We start from the raw sequence: 17,937 nt of genomic DNA, 5'->3' as shown, positions 1-17,937 counted from the left end.
TACTTTAGTTTGTGTGAATGTGTGTATCTGTGTGCATATGGAGGGGCCTGGGTTGATATTGGGAACTGTCCTCAGTGCATCTCTCAAGCAAACCATTGATTGGTCCATATAGTTAACCTGTAACTCTATCCAACCTGCTCTAGTAATTAGCCTGTGTTATGTCCTTAGAGCCTAGGATTATAAGAGATTCCAGGCCTATCCATATCTCCATGGGTTTGATGATCTAACCTCAAGTCCTTACATTTTTAGTGGTAGTCACTTAACCCCTGAGCTATTGTCCTATATCTCTTTAATTAACTTTTAAAAGGCATTATATATATTTTTTAGAGTCATTCTTTTGGTAAGAAGGTTAATTTATATGATGATTATCCAGGATCTCTTCTCACAGATAGATATTTTTTCTTTATCTTAGAAGGATAAAAGCAAATTTTAACTTAAAAGAAAAGTTGTATTAGGTTATTGGTAGATAACCACACTGGTAGTTACTGATACTGATAGAAACATGTAGTGATTCTACATGCAGATATTGAGGGCTGACTATGCCCTCAACAGCACATTAAATGTCATGGTTACCATAATTGTCTCTAATGTAACTTCTGAATATTTGTGAAAATAAGGCAACGATTATTCTAATATAAAGATAATTGTCAAATTTTTAATTATTGAGAAGCTTACACGAATGGAAAACTCACTAATGAAAGGCTGTTCTGACTCAGGATGTGTTGTGCTATACAAGTGGTCACTGTTGTTTCTTGGAGTTCCATGCTACTGTGTCCTGCTGTCTTCTCTCCATAAGTTCTTTCTGTGCTGTCCACTTTTTGTAGATGCTGCTCCTATGTTGGTCGGCGGGGAAATGGCCCTCAGGCCATCTCTATTGGCAAGAACTGTGACAAGTTTGGAATTGTTGTTCATGAACTGGGCCACGTGATAGGCTTCTGGCATGAACATACCCGCCCAGATCGAGACAACCATGTCACCATCATAAGAGAGAACATCCAGCCAGGTGAGACCTGTTGGAACCTGCAAACTTACATTTCTAAACCATACAACTTTTTTTTTTTTTTAATGTAGTAAACTCAACATTTTACTATTTTCAAAACAGCCATTTCTAAGCTTTCTTTCCTAAGAGGTAGTTATTTTATTTTAAATATCTGTGCTTTTCATAAATAGGCATGAGCTCTTGAGCAATAAGATGACAAGATTTAATACTTTTAATAAGCTATGCTTATACTTAGTTCTTTGATTGGTGCTGTATAGATTTAAAGGGGTCTGAGGTTTGCAGTTATATCCTATAGCTACAGGAATCAGTGCTGGGTTGGGTATAATTTCTGGAGAGAATCAACCCATCGAAATGAATCATTCCCAGGATAGTCTTAATAGGTTCTTGGAGATTTTTCTTCATAGACTTGACTATAATAAGAAAGATTTTAAGGATGTCTTCATTAATTGAAATATAATTAATGGTTAAAATCTAATTTTTTCTTAGAGTCTTATGAGTGATACTGCTCTCATTGTAAATTATATATTTATTTTAATTTTCATACTAAAAATATACCAGTACAATTCATTTGAAAACAATGTCTAAGTCCTGTTTGTCATTTTGTTCTAGTATGTACCTTAAGCATAAGCAGAGTAAAGGATAACTATTTTCTTAATCACAATCAATGACAAGACTATATTGAATTTTTAGAATTATCTGTAATTAAGAGTGTTGATTTTTGTTGTTGTTGTTGTTTGTTTTTTCATCATCTACTTCATTCCAATTACCACAGAAGTAGTGGTGGAGATACCGCTGTGAAAAAATACAAAGCTTAGTGTAAATTCTGTGGCTAAACAGAGATGAATATGAGGGAAAAAAAAAACAGACATACACTTTGAGAACACAGCAGAGTGTGAGCGAAGCCTGGCAGATATTACATATGGCAAATAAAAACAGTTGTCAACAAGATTACACTTACGAACATTTAAAAGGAAACAAGTAAGCCGTGATAAAAAAAGGTGATGGAATGTTTAGGCTGCAATACCTCATAGTAATATTTATCCCCTTCCTACTGCTCTATGCTGTTATAAGTGGGTGATTGGTTATTAATTATTAATTACCTGGGGGAAGTTATGAAGAATCAATATCATCTATATAGGTATAGGAAATTTATACTTTACCCTCTACTAAGGAATCATTGAAGGACTATGTCCTAGTTACTTTTCCATTGGTGTGATAAAACACCCTGACCAAGGCAACTATGGAAGCAAGAGTTTATTTGGGGTCTACTGTTTTAGAGGGTTGAAACTGGAGTGCTTGTCCAAAATGGCAGAGAGCATAGCAGCAAGCAAGCAAGAGCAGTAGCTGAGAGCTTTCATGTATCTTGACATGAAAGTAGGAAGAAGAAAGGGCCTAGTGGGAATGACGTGGGGTTTTGAAGCCTCAACTCCCACTAGCAGTGACATGCCCTCCTAATCCTTCCCAAACAATTCCACAGACTTAGGACCAAGTAACCAAGCATATGCGACTAAGGGGGGGGGGGTATTCTATTTAAACCATCACGGGTTGGAAACACAGCTCAGATATGAAAAAAAAGCTCTACATGCTTTAGGACCTTTAACTTGAGATTAGGAAGGTGAAGCTAATGTTCCCAAGGACTAGCAGAACCCAGCATAAATAGTTTCTGAGAGATGAGTAGCTTCTCAGTATTTGTGTAGGAAAAGGCAAGAACAGTCTCAAAATGTTTTAAGGGAAACATGCAAAGAAATCTTCAAAAGATTTATTCCAGGGAGCAATGCAAAAGTTGGTTCTATCAAATGGAACAAGAGACACTGACTAACACATGAGTTTTTGAAAAAGGAAAAAGGCAAACACTGATTTCTTGTAGCTTAATTTTGGATTTGAAAACCCTGTAATGATCCTACTTACTAGCAAAGGAATGATAAGACCTTCTCTGGGGGAGTATCTAAAGATGAGGGAACCAGGATAAAAACGTTGTATACACAGGGTAGACAGCAATAATATCAAGTAACATTTAGAAATGTTTTCTGAAAGACTGTAGTAACATCTAGAAATAAGAGCAGAATCAGTGGAGGGTGCTACCCAGATCCAAGGGAACAGATCTTTTAAAAGAAGGATATAATAAAAAAATCAAAGAAAATGCATATGACCATGTGGAATACCTAGGAACCTGAACAAGGTATAAGTGTTCACATTGCATTTATATTACTAACAGTGAAATAAAGAGGAAATAGTACGTTGGAAGCTTTTATCAAGCATCAAGTGGATGAGAAGATTACTATTAACCATCTTCGTATCGTCTTCTGCCTGCTAATCATTTTTGTCATGTGGACCAAGAAAAACAGAAACTTATAGGCACTATTAGAAAATGGCCCCTTCTTTTGAGTGTATTTCTGATTCAAGATAAATATATACCAAAATAAGGAAGAAATGTGTACGTAATAAAAATAGATTTATAAGTAAATAAATGTAGACAGTACTAGTAAAACTATAACTCTTAATACATCTTTTACTAAACATTCAGGCTAATAGGAAAAAGAACACTTACTGCATGGAGTTTTCTGATTGACTGGAACAACCATGGCAGGAATATTCTAGGTTGAAAATATCCACAGTGCAGATTGATTGTGCACTTACAAATGACTGTGAATCAGAGACTTGAAATTAGGTGGGTTTTCAGAACAATATCTAGAGCACACAGATGTTGGCTTTAAATTTACATGTAATGAACATGACTGTGATAAAGATGAAATTTGTGCAAGATGAGAGTACTTGAATTTGTATTAAACTGTAGTTATAAATAATTATAATTATTCATGTAACACCCACCAGCAATAAAATTTTAAAGAAAAGAATATTATGAGCTAGATAAAGAGTATTTGGAAGAACAATATGCTTTTCTTTATTTTCTTTTGTAGAATTAGCTCATTGTTCCACTCCAGTGTCACTTGACAATTAGGCATTTGACTGAGGACATATGGAGTTGCTTCATTTTTTGCACATGAGTAGATAAGTCTAGAAAACCAAGCGACAGCAACACCGCCTGGCATGTAGTAAAACCCAAATAGAGGACCCAGATTTCTGTTCCCTTTTCTTTCATTTACAAGTGTCCTATGATGTTGTTTTTCCCGGAATCTTAGGTCAAGAGTACAATTTTCTAAAGATGGAGCCTGGAGAAGTGAACTCTCTTGGGGAAAGATATGATTTTGACAGTATCATGCACTACGCCAGGAACACCTTCTCAAGGTTGGAGTCTCAGGTTATACCCTTTGACTTTTAATTCTCTTTTTCACATGACTCCCCACAAAGCTGTGTTTATATCTAGAACTAGAAATACTGCCCCGGGTCAAAAGTGGAGCAGAGAAATTGTAGTTAACATCCATACCAACAGAAGATATTTGAAAAAAAAAAAAGACATTTAAAATGCATTTCTATTTCTCTCGCTAAAAGCACTAATGAAAAGCCATGCTGACAATGCTATCGATTATTTAAGCAATTATATATTCTAAGGCTATTCAATATTTAGTGAAAGCAACTACCTAGCCACTCAGCATATTAAATTGGCAAAGCATCATTTAATAAAATTTCAGACTTCACAAGTCAATTATGTGATTCCCCTGTTGCATGGAAATGGCACACCCTGTGTTTGGATTGTGTTTTAGGCTGTCTGTTTTCACTTTTGGCATCATGCATGCCTCAAAGCTGATACTAGTAGAGGAATTCTCAAAGGCTATATTAGGAAGATACTTCACTTTCATGTAGTTTACAATTATAGCCATCCAACTATCATCTTATAGTTGGATGCCAATAATACCTAAATGTGTTAGTTGAAATTGTTACAAGTTTGAGATTTCATGCACTTCATTCTAAAGATGGTACTAACAAGGGAATAGCTCCCAGGTAAGGATGCTAGAATTCAAACACTGAGTTCTTCCTCTATCTCCCTTTTTACTTGCTGATTCTCATTTTCAGTCACACGCTCTTTCCCCTTCACTCTTTCTGTTCACCTCTGTCCAGTTCACAGTTCATTCACATTTAATTATGTTTTAAAAAGACAGTTCTCCAAACAGAGAACAATGTAAACAACAGCGTCCTATAAACACTTAAAACATGGAGGTATTCTAAAACTTCCTTTATTAAAAAATAAAACCTTAGCCTCACCTGGCCTCAGTGGGAGAGGAGGCGCTTGGTCCTGTGGAGGCTGGATGCCCCAGCGAAGGGGGATGCTAGGGCAGGGAGGTGGGAGTGGGTGGATGGGTGGGAGATCACCCTCACAGAGTCAAAGGGCAGGGAGAATGGGATGGGGACTTGCAGAGGGGAGACCAGGAAGAGGGGCAACATTTGAAATGTAAATAAATAAAATACTCAATATAAATAAATAAATATGTAAATAAAAACCTTAAAAGGAATTGAATGTGAACAGGACTTTGAAGAGTTCTCTTCTAGAGTGCATATCATAGACAAACTGATTCTCAGATACGTTTATTTAAATAGAACAACAGCCAAATAATTATTGTTCCTGGAATTGGAGTTTAAGTTGTGGTAAAAATGCACCGAGAAGTCTGGGCTGAAATTAGAGTTATAAAATTTTATTGTTTAGTTAGGAACTTGGAATTGATTTAATTTTTCCATAGAAACATATAAGAAATTGATGTGTGGGTCTCAGTTGAGACAAGAATTCTCCAAACTGAATTATTCAGAATTAACCTGAAGTTTAATTTTTTTTGGAATTTGGGGGCAGTGTTAGAGATTAACCAAACAACAACAGAAATCTTTTCTATTCTTCTGAGATGATCTACCTCAAGTTTGAATTGCCTGTCTCCCCCTATTCTCTCCCTTGCGACTCAGGTGCATTATTAGCATCTTTCACCATAAATCAGCAGTCATGCTGCCTGCATTCTCCCACACTGTTATAGCCTGTCAGCCTTGAGGATCCATACTGTTCCAAAGCTATCCTATTCATCATGCAGCTGGTGTGACTGTGCACACTTGCACAAGGTCAGACCAACTGAAATCCCAACAAGAATTGGAAGAGTCCCACCACTCCGGAGGAGCTCTTGACAATTGATAGTTACTGGGGAGAGAGATGGTCAGTGGTTTTTTTTTTTTTTTTTTTTTTTTTTTTTTTTTTTTCTTCTTCAGGAATGTGGCATTTGATAAGTTTGCCATGATAGAGGAGATGGCCCTAAACCCATTATCAGTTCTGACTAACTGGACTCCCTGAGAACATAAAATGGAGAGGGGAGAAGTAGTCGGGGAAGGTGTGGCAAGAGTTTGAATGGGGAGGAGGAATGTGTGTGGATTTGGTTGAAATACATATACCTATATGAATTTCCCCAAAACAAAACCCCATTCTATACATTTTTATAAGGAAATCCACATTTTAATTAATTTATTTATTATTTGTCTACATACCAAATGTTGCCCCCTCCTGGTCTCCCCTCCCAGAATTCTTCCCCCATGTCCCCCCTCCACCTCTGAGTGGGTGGAATTTTAAGAGCTTGCATCTTCCCATTAGAAAGACTGTTACCTGACTGACCTGATTCATAATATTTTAGTTTGAATCTCTAAAGAGTTTGCTTAGTAATCTATTTAGAGAAATTATTTTAGGAAATAACAATTCTGCCACCTCAAAATTATTTGAAGGTACTGTTTTGTAAATGATGTCAAACTATATAAATAAAAATTTATAATTTCACCCATTTTAAGGTGTTCATTTTAATAGTGTTAAATTTATTCGTTGTTATAAAGCATATCTCCAGAACCTTTTCATATTCCAAAATAGAAATGGTGAAGCTATTAGACAACTCTGCCTCCTCATTTCTCTTTAACCTCCAGAGTCCTCAGTACCCTTTTATTCCCAAAGGTTTTGAATTCAACTATTTTGGATACATTTTGTACTTGAAATCAAACATATTTATCCCTTTGTGACTGACATATGCCAGCCATTTAAAATTAGTTTTTAAAGACTTATCACAGAATAATTTACTTCTATATACTGATGAATAATGCTTTTCATGATAGCATAATAGTTTTGATAGACTGCATATGTACATGGTGTATGTATTTGTGTGTGTGTGTGTGTGAATTTCATATGTGTGTGTGTGTTTGTGTGTGTGTGTGGCGAATGTCTGTGTGTGGTGTCAATGTGTTTGTGTGTATGTGTGGTGTGTACTTGTGGTATGTGAATGTGTGTGATTATGTGTGCATGTGTGTGTGTGTGTACACATATTTGTCAGTGGACATTTGGGCTGCTAGGGCATTTGAATTATTTTCACTTTCTAGGGACTGAAACAGCGCTGCTGTGAACATCTCAGAGATGTTACCTTCTGTTCTTTTCTGTCACCCCAAGAAGCTGGAATTCAAACTCACATGCTATTTTGACTCTTAGTTTTTTGAAGAATGTCCACACTGTGAAGTCCCATCATGTGAGCACAAGGATTTTATCCTTCCAGGCCCTCTCAACTGCATATTGGCTTGTGTTCTCTAGAAGGCAAGAGATTAACTGGGGGTGGGAGGACTCCAGATTGTGATCTTGATTGACATTCTTCTCATATTAGAATTGCTTTACAAAGGGCAGGATGCCAGCTTCTTTAAGTTGCTGTTATAAATTCAGGCCTAGACCTGTGCTTAATAAATGTTCTCAAATGAAAAGAATAAATTAGCTGAACCTGTGATCCTATGACCTGCAGTTCATGTGCAGTATGTTCTCTGTCATATTTTGGAATGGAATATCTCTCCATTCGTCTCCACTTAAAATACCTTTGTATTTTTATTAATTAGTTTAAAGATATTGTATAAAGTGCATTATATTATTTGTGTTTTATTCCCCTTAAAACTCCATTTATATGCTCCCAAGTTCTATCCTTTCAAAGATATTCCCAGTCCATTCACTGCTCCTCCAGGGTCATAAATGTTTAATATGCATTGCAAAGTTAGAATACATCTTTAGTGCAATGCAGTCAGAATTTTAAACTATGTATACTATGGAAAATAGCAATTTCTCACCACAACCTTGAATCCAAGAGAATTCAGTATCTGCAGCAAATAAATAAAATATATAAACCATCAGTAAAGGTTTTTTTAATTTGTTATTGATTTTGTCTTGAAAAATTGAATAATATACACATTTGATTTACATTGTAATGTATAACTGGTTATGCTATTTATTCTTTCATAATAAGCTACAGCAATACTTAGAATCCAAGGACAACCAGCTTCAGATGGTAGTTTAGTTAAAATTGTGCTTTAACCTTTGGTCCTTGCAATTATTTAGTAGCCTCAAAACTGCCTTCTTTTGTAAGAATTATTTTACAATCTGGTGGTCTAATGTATCCTTGTATCAGTATGGGGGAATAAAACAAAAGCCACAGTGTTCTTTGTGGGATATTGTTAAATAATCTTTTTTGTTTTTGTTTTTTCGAGACAGGGTTTCTCTCTGTTGTCCTTGGCTGTCCTGGTACTCACTCTGTAGACCAGGCTGGCCTCAAACTCAGAAATCCACCTGCCTCTGCCTCCCAAGTGCTGGGGTTAAAGGTGTGTGCTACCACCCCCCCCCCAGCAAATAATCCTTATTTTGAAAACATATGCTACACATATAAGGAAAAAAAATAGGTACTGTAGACTTTCTGGAAGTAGCACATGTTTATGAATTTTTCCTGCCCTGATTAGAGTGTTCTGATATCCCGCTTTAAGTTCATACTGCTGTTACTGTTGATTGAATTTGGAAAACATGTCCCATATGCTTTTCATGAACATAGGTGTGTTTTGCTTCTGCTTTTGCAGGGGGATGTTTTTAGACACAATACTCCCTTCCCGTGATGATAATGGCATCCGTCCTGCAATTGGACAACGCACCCGGTTAAGCAAAGGAGACATTGCACAAGCAAGAAAGCTGTATCGATGTCCAGGTACTGCATATCCTACGTGTTCCAGATCTTCCACAGATAATCAGGCCTCAATTTCCCCAACTGTTTTCTTGTCTGTTTCTATTCTTGAAAATGGTATGCATCTTTCAAATTCAGTGATTGTAAACAAGGGCAAAGAGGACTTTAGAATATGTAAAATTGTAAACTGAAACAAACTGGCAGAAACCATATTTTATTTTTATTTATTTTATTTTTATTTTATTATTTTTTTAAGATTTATTTATTATTATAAATGAGTATACTGTAGCTGTCTTCAGACCACCAGAAGAGAGTGTCAGATTTCATTACAGGTGGTTGTAAGCCACCATGTGGTTGCTGGGATTTGAACTCATGACCTTTGAAAGAGCAGTCGGTGCTCTTACCTGCTGAGCCATCTCACCAGCCCCCAGAAACCATATTTTAAACACATTCTACATTTTATTTCGTTTAAATTAAGGAGAGCAAACCACTGAATAGGGTTGTTGATCATTATTAAGTAATTGGGCAATTTTGTACTCAAATGCTGTGTTCTTGACAACATTAAAAAGAATAGTCTTTTTTTTCCCCACAGTCAGATTCTGGGGAATGGCAAGGGGGTTCGGTGGGTAAGAGCACTTGCTGCTCAAGCATGAGGGCCTGGCTTTGAATATCCAGAACCAACATGAATATCTGGGCAAGCTGTGTGTCTATAGACCTAGCACTGAGGAAAGACAATAGACAGATGGATCCAATTTTGCAGGACAGCCAGCCCTACCAGTCAGATATTTCTGTTACAGTTAAAGGCCTTGTCTTAAGTCCATAGATTGAGGGAAATTGGCAAATGAAGATATCTGGTGTCTTTCTCTTGGCCTCCTAATGTTTACATGGGTAGAACCCCCACACTCATATGGGTGTATCAAAGAGGCACTATGCCCAGCATCAGATTTTTGAGTGACCTGTATTTCAAAGACTATCGTCCATAGAAAATAATTTTTCTAAGACAAGAGATTTCACTTGTTAAAATCAAATTTTCTATGAAAATATTTTAAGAATAGAAACTGCTCGCAGCTTCAAGAACGGGGTTCTACTCAGCCAGGAAGTAATAAAGGACCTGAAATAGAGGGTTTGAAATGCAAAGAGAAAACACGAAGCCAAGTTGCGTCCCAATCAAGGCTCCACTTTACTGAGAATAAACCAGGGTTTTTATAGTCACAGGAGAAACTGAAAACAAGTCTCTAGATTACACTACAAACAAAGTTCAGGTGTCAAAGTCCCCAGGTTCAGAAGATCTTCAGGCGGTGGTGGGCGTGGTCAGGCGGCTTCTTCAAAGACAGTCAACAGAGAGCAGCTGTCTTAGCTCCCAGGTGTTAGCCCCCAAACAGAGGCTGCCAGGAGTCAGATGGATGGCTGAAGTGAAGAGGGGATGTAACAAAGAATATCCCTTAAAATTTTATTTTAATAAATTTCTTAAAATATAGGCATATTAAATGTTCAAGAGATTTATGTAGATACAATTTAAACCTGTACTTAAAACCTTGTACATCTTTTTTTGCTCTTATGTATATTTATTATATAATAAATGATAAATAATTTAATTTTTGAAGTCTGAGAAATATTTCAGAAAAACCCAATAGAAGTTTAAAGCATGGTAATACAATGCATTGAAAGATAAAATGTTATGAAAAATAAAATAATTCTTGTTTTCTCTTTTCTACTTTTAAAGTTTTTATTTATTCTTATCATGTATCTTGACTACAATTTCCCCTCCTTCCATTCCTCTCAGTACCAACCCATCTGTTTTCTCCCCTAGATCCACTCCCTCCCATCTTCTTCCTTAAAAGAGCACAAGATACCATAAGACTAAGGACATACCCTCACATCAAGGTGGGGCAAGGCAACACAGTAGGTAAAAAAGGGTCCCAAGAGCAGGCAAAAGAGTCAAGAGATCACTTTTCCCAAGGTCGGAAGTTCCCCCTAATCCCCAAGCCAACAGCCACAGCATTTATGCAGAGGCACTAGCACAGACCCATGCATGCTCCCCAATTGCTGCTTTAGTCTCTGTGAAACCCCATGATCCTTCTTAGTTAATTTTGTGGGTTGTTTGAAAAGTGAATTGCTCCTTACAGCTCTTGCATCACAAGGAACAAAACAAATTCCACGATCCTACTGAGAGCCTTCTCACTCTTTTTAAAAATTATGTTTGTGAATAAATCATTAAAAATATCTGGCTGATTTTTGTGCCAATATTTTTCACTATCAGTTTACCTCCAAAGGTATAATAGATCTGTTTACATGTTATAGAGCAATTTTGTTGAGTTTAAAAATGCTTGAGGTGACCCCTAATTGGATAAAGTGGATAGTTAGATACACAAGGCTGTGACTTTTATGGTCTTTGATAGTTATATCCTTTTCCAAAAGGACAAGTACATAGTAAGGTAACTGTAAACACCATTATTTCTTCTAAGGAGTATAGAATATAGCTTAAATTATTTAAAATATAGTATATACAATGCACATATTATTAATTTCTTCAATCTTAACAAATATTATAAGGATGTATATTGACTTCATGCCTTGTAATCCATTATTATATTTACAACACACACACTCACATATGCACACACACACACACACACACACAGGCACACACACAAGCAATAGTATGTGGGATTTCAATGAACGCTTGTACAGTCATTCCATATTTGCCATGGAAAAGTTTAAGGTAACAGCAGAATTTGACTTTTAAGGTTCTATTAAAAGCCTGACTTTCTTAGAGTTTAGAATTGTTTTAATTTCAGTTTTTTTGCTATTAATATTAGAGACAAGTGAAAAGTCTTCTTTCTGTTATTGTGTGGAAAAGTAAAGGTGATTCTTTAGAGTTGAAAGATTCTGCTGATATAACACACTCCCTTTCGGCCATTTAACAGAGCCTGATAAGGGCTATGAGAGGAGAGGGTAGGACTGTTAAACATGCCAACTTGGGGATTTCTTGGCTCTGTCACCCAAAGACCCAAGGACTTATTAATATTTTAAGCATTGAGAGTTCTTAAAGGACACCCTATAATCCTGACTACTATTATTAGTCCTTGTATCTTCTATATTTTCTGGATAATAGATTACCTACTTAGGGCTAGATAATTATTTTCTGTGCCTAATCTTCATTTTACCTTTATCCCAGTATTATTAGTTGGTTCATAAAGGAAGTCTGCTTAACATATGTACAGCATACCTGACCTTAATAAATTATGCGTTCTTTGCTTTTGTTTCTCTTCTGAGCCCTGTTCCTTATAATTCTCACATTTTCATGTATTTTTCTTAATTTCTGTAATGTTAGGGTTATCTTATTTTCTTCCTAGATGATTAATTGAACTCTTCTATTATAGGCATGGCACTTTACATGTATTTTGTCTTCATTTATTTTTGTAATCTTGTAAATATATTACTTGTAAGTACTTGGCATTTACCCCAACTAGCAACATTGATACTTGTTCAGTAAATCTTCCTAAATTAAGTGTGCAAAGTATTTAACTCTCTGTTACTATAACAAGTACTTTAGATAATCATATAATGAAGATTTTTAAAAAATTAACTAGCAGTCTTGAAGTTCCAGCCTATAGTTAATTGGACCCAGTGTTTTTGAACCAGTGGTAGGCCAGCTCATCCTAGCAAGAGTATGTGAGAGAGCAGACCTGCTGCCCATAGGAGGAGGCTGGGATCCTATTCTTCTCTTCTCTACCTTGAAAATCTTCTATGAGGCCTATCTCTTCAGGGTGTGACCATTTTCCAGTAGGAGTATTCTGGGATAAAGTCTTTACCATATGGGCCTTTGAAAAAATACTATACTCTAAACTGAAGCACTAAAAAACATAGCAAAGTTAAGAAAAATATAAAGTAGATATCCAAAGTAGTTTTTGAATATTTGAATCTTTTTTATTATGTGAGAAGGCCTATGCATTCACACACTAATACACACATGTAACTAATACATATTGACACATTTGTAAATGTTTCTAGTTTTATTTGCAAATAGCACAGAGGTGTAATATATATGTATATAGATCTATATTAATGTAGAGGTGGTAGAAACAGAAGACCATCTCAGTATATCTGGGGTTTGATTGCTAAAACATTTTGAATGGCTTTAATATTTGTGTTTTTTCTTTAGAATTAACAAAAAAACTCCTTTACCATTACATAATTTTTATATTTTTATAATTTCCTATTACATACATTTTTGTATTAATACTTTTCCAAAATTCAGGTAGAATATTCTTTTATATTGCAGACATACACATACAAACACACAGACACACACACACACAGCTAATATACATTGACAACATGAACATTATTCATTCATTTTTCTCTCCTTCATTTTCATGGATGCATTTATTCCCCTATCCAGCACATCTCATTCACTGGTCAGTAGCATATCCCAACCCATAGCCCAAGTCAGAATGTTAGGGAGATTCTCACTTCTGCCTGTCTATTTTTATGTAGTCATCTGGCTCTTGGTTACCTGCCTTCTCAGTCTTCAGCATTCACATCTGGGTACCAAACTCTCTCTTTGCATCAAGAATAGCAGATCTTAATACCTTTGCATTTTCTGTTCTCCAGCCACACTGCTGGCCAAATGACATTCAAAATGCAAATCTTTCTTCTCACATCTTTAAGACAAAGGTTAATTTCCCTTTCAAGCTATCTTCTTTCAAACATGGCCCCTTCTCTTCTCAGCCTCTTAGAGATGTTTCTATTCCAGCCTGTCTTCTCACTCTTATTTTCTTCTTCCCTTAGAACTATGATGTCACTTGCTTTGGCCTCTTCCTTCATTGGGAACATTGAAAATTGCCAACTCTTTAAGTCTCCCTAGGTAAAAGCCCCCTGGTTTCCATTTCCTCACATTTGCAAAAACTCTGTAATCATTGCCCTTGTATCTTACACCCATCATTGTATTGTTACCTGATATTTCTCATACTAGATCAATAGCTCCCATAGGATCCCATGCACATTAGAATGTGCTATAAATTAGCTGCTCAGTTTATATGAATGAATGAACTGGCTTCAGTATGTGAAGGATACTGTACCTGATAGTGCATAGACAGGGAAGGAAATAGGAGTTCATATACGACTGGCACTGCATGGGAGGGGAATCTCATGAGAGAACAACTACAAACATGGTCTCTTGTAGACAACCTCCAACTTACTTACTTCTTAGCCAAGCATAGCTTAAGCTTTGATCTTCCCGCCTCCATCAACCATGTTCTTGGCCATGTGGAATGTCATACTTGGTGTATGTGGGCTGAGCTTCATGAATTTCTGGCAAGCTCTTCACTCACTGAGATCTGTATATTGCCACTCATCTTTTTTGAGAATCATTTCAAATCCAAACAAATATAAAAATTTGAAAGAAAATAGGTAAATACATAGGTGTTAAGCATATTTTTATTATATAGATACTTATGCTTTCATCACCCTGAGTAAAATTATAGATTCATTCCTACAAAATTTGGAGGAGAGTTTTTAAATATTTGTTGGAAACTTTGGATATTGATAGAAAAAATTTGTTGAAGATATGTAGTCCAAGTAAATTTAGCCTCATTATTAGACATTGAGACTATAAAATAGAGCAAGATACACTATTTTGTGGTATCAAGTTAGAATTTTTATGTTGAAGAAGGAGTATATATATATATATGTATATATATATATATATATATATATGGAGTACCTAATTCATCCATGAATGGAAACATATGGTAAAGATTTTTTATTTTTAATTTTTGATTTGATTAGAATGATGATTATAATAAATTGTCTCAGTAATTTTGCACAGGTTTCCAATCCTAGCTACTTGAGATGCTGAGGCAGGAGGATTGCAAGTTCAGATCTCTTCTGGACTCAGAATGAGGTCAATGCCAGCCTGCCCACAATTTAAAAAGAAAAGGCTATGGTCCAGCTTAATGCTAAGAGTGCTTGCTTTGTATGCACAAGGGCCCAGATTCATGCTCATATACTACAAACAACAACAGCAGCAACAACAATTTACCCACTAGAGTTTATTGTTTTTATTTTCCCAGTTATTACTGGAGCGGTAGTTGTAATCCACACATATACAGCCCTACTTTTACCCTTTAGTCTCCATAATTGTAGGTGGGAGTGTTTAAGGATTAAAACATGTCATGTCATTCACCCTAACAAACAACCTCATAGAATCTTATGATCCCCAAGTAAGTGTTTTGGTTTTTGTTTGTTTGTTTGTTTGTTTCAGGCAAGAAAACTGCTTGAAAGCTTTTGAGATTTGCTATTATTTTGGGATTACTAAGTAATAGCATTGGAATTAAGGTTTCCCTCCCATTCCTATATTTGCTATTAATGGACAAGCATTTGAATTAATCATGCCACCTGTCCTGGTTAGTTCCCCCTGCCCCAGTTCACTGAGTCCTGCTGTTTTGAGGGAGGAGATCCCACTGTAGCTCAGGCTGGCCCTTCAACTCTAGGCTCTACAGGGATGACATTGCAGTTGGGAGCTACCATCCCAGTCAAAATTTGATTTTTATATTGGAGCATAATTTAGTCAGTGAGTAGCAGGTTGAGATTGTGAAATGGAGACAGCAGAGTTTATTGAAAAAAAAAATTAAATGCTCACTAAAGCTTTATTGTTATGCTTTAACATTTTTCATTTTTACAGTGTGATATGGTTATAATTTATAAAGTGATACTTTTAAAATTATGTTATATTTTGGTTTACAATTTAGAGAATCTAGTTTTCATTGGAACAGTATAGTTTGTAAATCAACCATTTTATTGCCTTAATTCTCTTATAGGAAATTCAGTGTAAACTTCATTTTACCTAATAGAGGCTTTGATTCTCACAGAATTTGCTTAGAGTGGAAAAATATGTATTTTTTTCCATAAAACACTTTCAGGTCCTCAGTTGCTACTTAACATCTAAACATATCTTTCTTAGAAGCGCATGGCCTAATGTTAGCAGATCCTTCTAAGTCTCCTTGCCACACACCATGTAGCAAGGACCCAAGGTCGTTCAGTCACTGTGCTGAATTATGTGCTTCTGACCTCGGGCATTTTCATTTTCTTCTATAATTCCTTTATCTGCCTGGCTCATCAGAATAAGCATCACTCATTCCTAACTTTAGATTTACTTTGTCGTGCAAACCTAGTGTCTGTCTTGCTGACGAGATAAATATTTATATCCTCTTAGACTGTTTTTATAGCTCTGTTTTACGTTTCCAGAGTCATTATCTTTCTTTATTTAACACAAGATATGTGGAGTCATTTATAATGTATTGAGTATTTGACGAGATGAGAGTTCACACGCTGTGTGCGATGCCTCCTCGGAGCCAGGGAATGTCTCAGTTTTGAGTGCTATGCCCTTTTTGGGGAAGACAGCGTCTTTTAGATAATTGAATGAAGGTTGTGAAAACTGCAGCAGAGAAGCCATTCTCAAAGATGGAAATCCAGCTAGGTTCACAGGGTACGTAGTGTGTCCCTTGCAAAAGTTACAGGAAAACTAGTGGAATTGTGTCCATTGGCCTACAATAAGCGTGGAAACCATGTAGCTTACAATGTGCAATTTCAGGTTGCTTATACCTATTCCCAAAGAATAATAAGAGCTTAAGATGTGAAAAGAATATAATCACTCTTCTAGAAATGTCTACATATAAGTAAAGAAAAGAAAACATGGTGTTTTTTAAAAAAAGGATTTATTTATTTTTAAGTTATGTGTATGAGTGTTTGACTATATGGATGTCTGTGCATGTGAGTGCCCGGTATTCACAAAGGCCAGAGGGGGTATCAGATACCTAAACTGGAGTTCAGAGGGATTGAGAGCCACAGTGTGGATTCTGGTGACTAAACCTATGTCCTCTGTAAGAGTAGCAAGTGTTCTTAAGCTTTGAGCCATCACTCCTACCTCTTAATATTGTTTTGCTCTTTTATTTTTTTGGCTTTCTCATTTTGAATCATTGTATATTACATTTTTATATTACCTTAATTGGATTTGTACTAGTCACCATTTATGACTTTTAAATGTTAAAGTAGTATATAACTTTACTTAGAATTACTATTTAAATTTGGTACACACCACTGTTAATATATAGCTTTCATTCACACTGATTATTTTAATAGAAAGGGAAATTTCTCATGATTCCAGGAACACAGAAGTAGGTCTTCCCCAGTCTGGACAAGTATAGGTGTCCTTGAAATTACCTGCTGTAATAATGAATGAGAAAACTTTCCATGAAGGGAACTTTATATATGCTAAATTATTTATCACCTCTTGTCTTGTTTTATGGTTATCCTTAGTGACACCAGAAAGCAGACGCTCTCTAAAGGAGACATAGGAAGAAATTCATTTGAAGGGTAGTCAGTGTCTGGAGTGGGGCATGGTGGTACGAACCTAAGTCCCAGGACTCAGGGAGCTTCCGTATGGAAATAGAGAGTCAGCACTAGTTACAAAAAAGAACATAGTAAAGAAAAGAAATAAAAATACATATTACTATCTAACATTCTATTTATTATGTTCATGCCTTTTATAATAATTAATAAATAATTTCATGCCTTTCCCCCTTCAGCATGTGGAGAAACCCTACAAGAATCCAGTGGCAACCTTTCCTCCCCAGGATTCCCAAATGGCTACCCTTCCTATACACACTGCATCTGGAGAGTGTCTGTGACCCCGGGAGAAAAGGTAGTTGATACCCAAGGAGTTCTCCTTCAGTCTCCTCTAAGTAAAGCATTTCACTAGTTTTTAGCTACACTTTTCTTATTGTTTATTTACCATTATTGTTCCTTATTATTATTTTGTTATGCTGGAGATTGAACCCTAGGCCTCAAACATGCTAGGGAAATACTTTACGAGTGAGCTATAGCTATAGCCACAGCTTCTCTTTGCTTTCTGTTTTAAAGGGGGGGGGGCTTTGTAGGTTGCCCAACCAGTCTTTAATCAAACTCAATATCCCAGACTGGACTTTAATTCATAGTCCCTCTGCCTCTGCCTGTCAAGTAGCTGGGATTGCAATTGGGATTCGATTA

General features: G+C 36.1%; 1 protein-coding gene across 2 annotated transcripts in view; it reads left to right on the top strand.

Annotated features, from left to right (window-relative positions):
• Window positions 1–17,937, top strand: part of Tll1 (tolloid like 1) — a 196,027-nt gene that overhangs the window by 104,882 nt on the left and 73,208 nt on the right. For both annotated transcript variants that reach the window (XM_031339939.1, XM_031339940.1), the window contains exons 6-9: window positions 825–1,003; window positions 4,141–4,246; window positions 8,786–8,910; window positions 17,478–17,593. In XM_031339939.1, coding sequence (XP_031195799.1) covers window positions 825–1,003; window positions 4,141–4,246; window positions 8,786–8,910; window positions 17,478–17,593 — 526 coding nt within the window. The remainder of the gene's footprint in view (window positions 1–824; window positions 1,004–4,140; window positions 4,247–8,785; window positions 8,911–17,477; window positions 17,594–17,937) is intronic.

This window comes from Mastomys coucha, unplaced genomic scaffold (assembly GCF_008632895.1).
Source record: "Mastomys coucha isolate ucsf_1 unplaced genomic scaffold, UCSF_Mcou_1 pScaffold22, whole genome shotgun sequence".
Lineage (NCBI taxonomy): Eukaryota > Metazoa > Chordata > Mammalia > Rodentia > Muridae > Mastomys > Mastomys coucha.
This window is presented reverse-complemented; position numbering and strand designations above follow the sequence as displayed.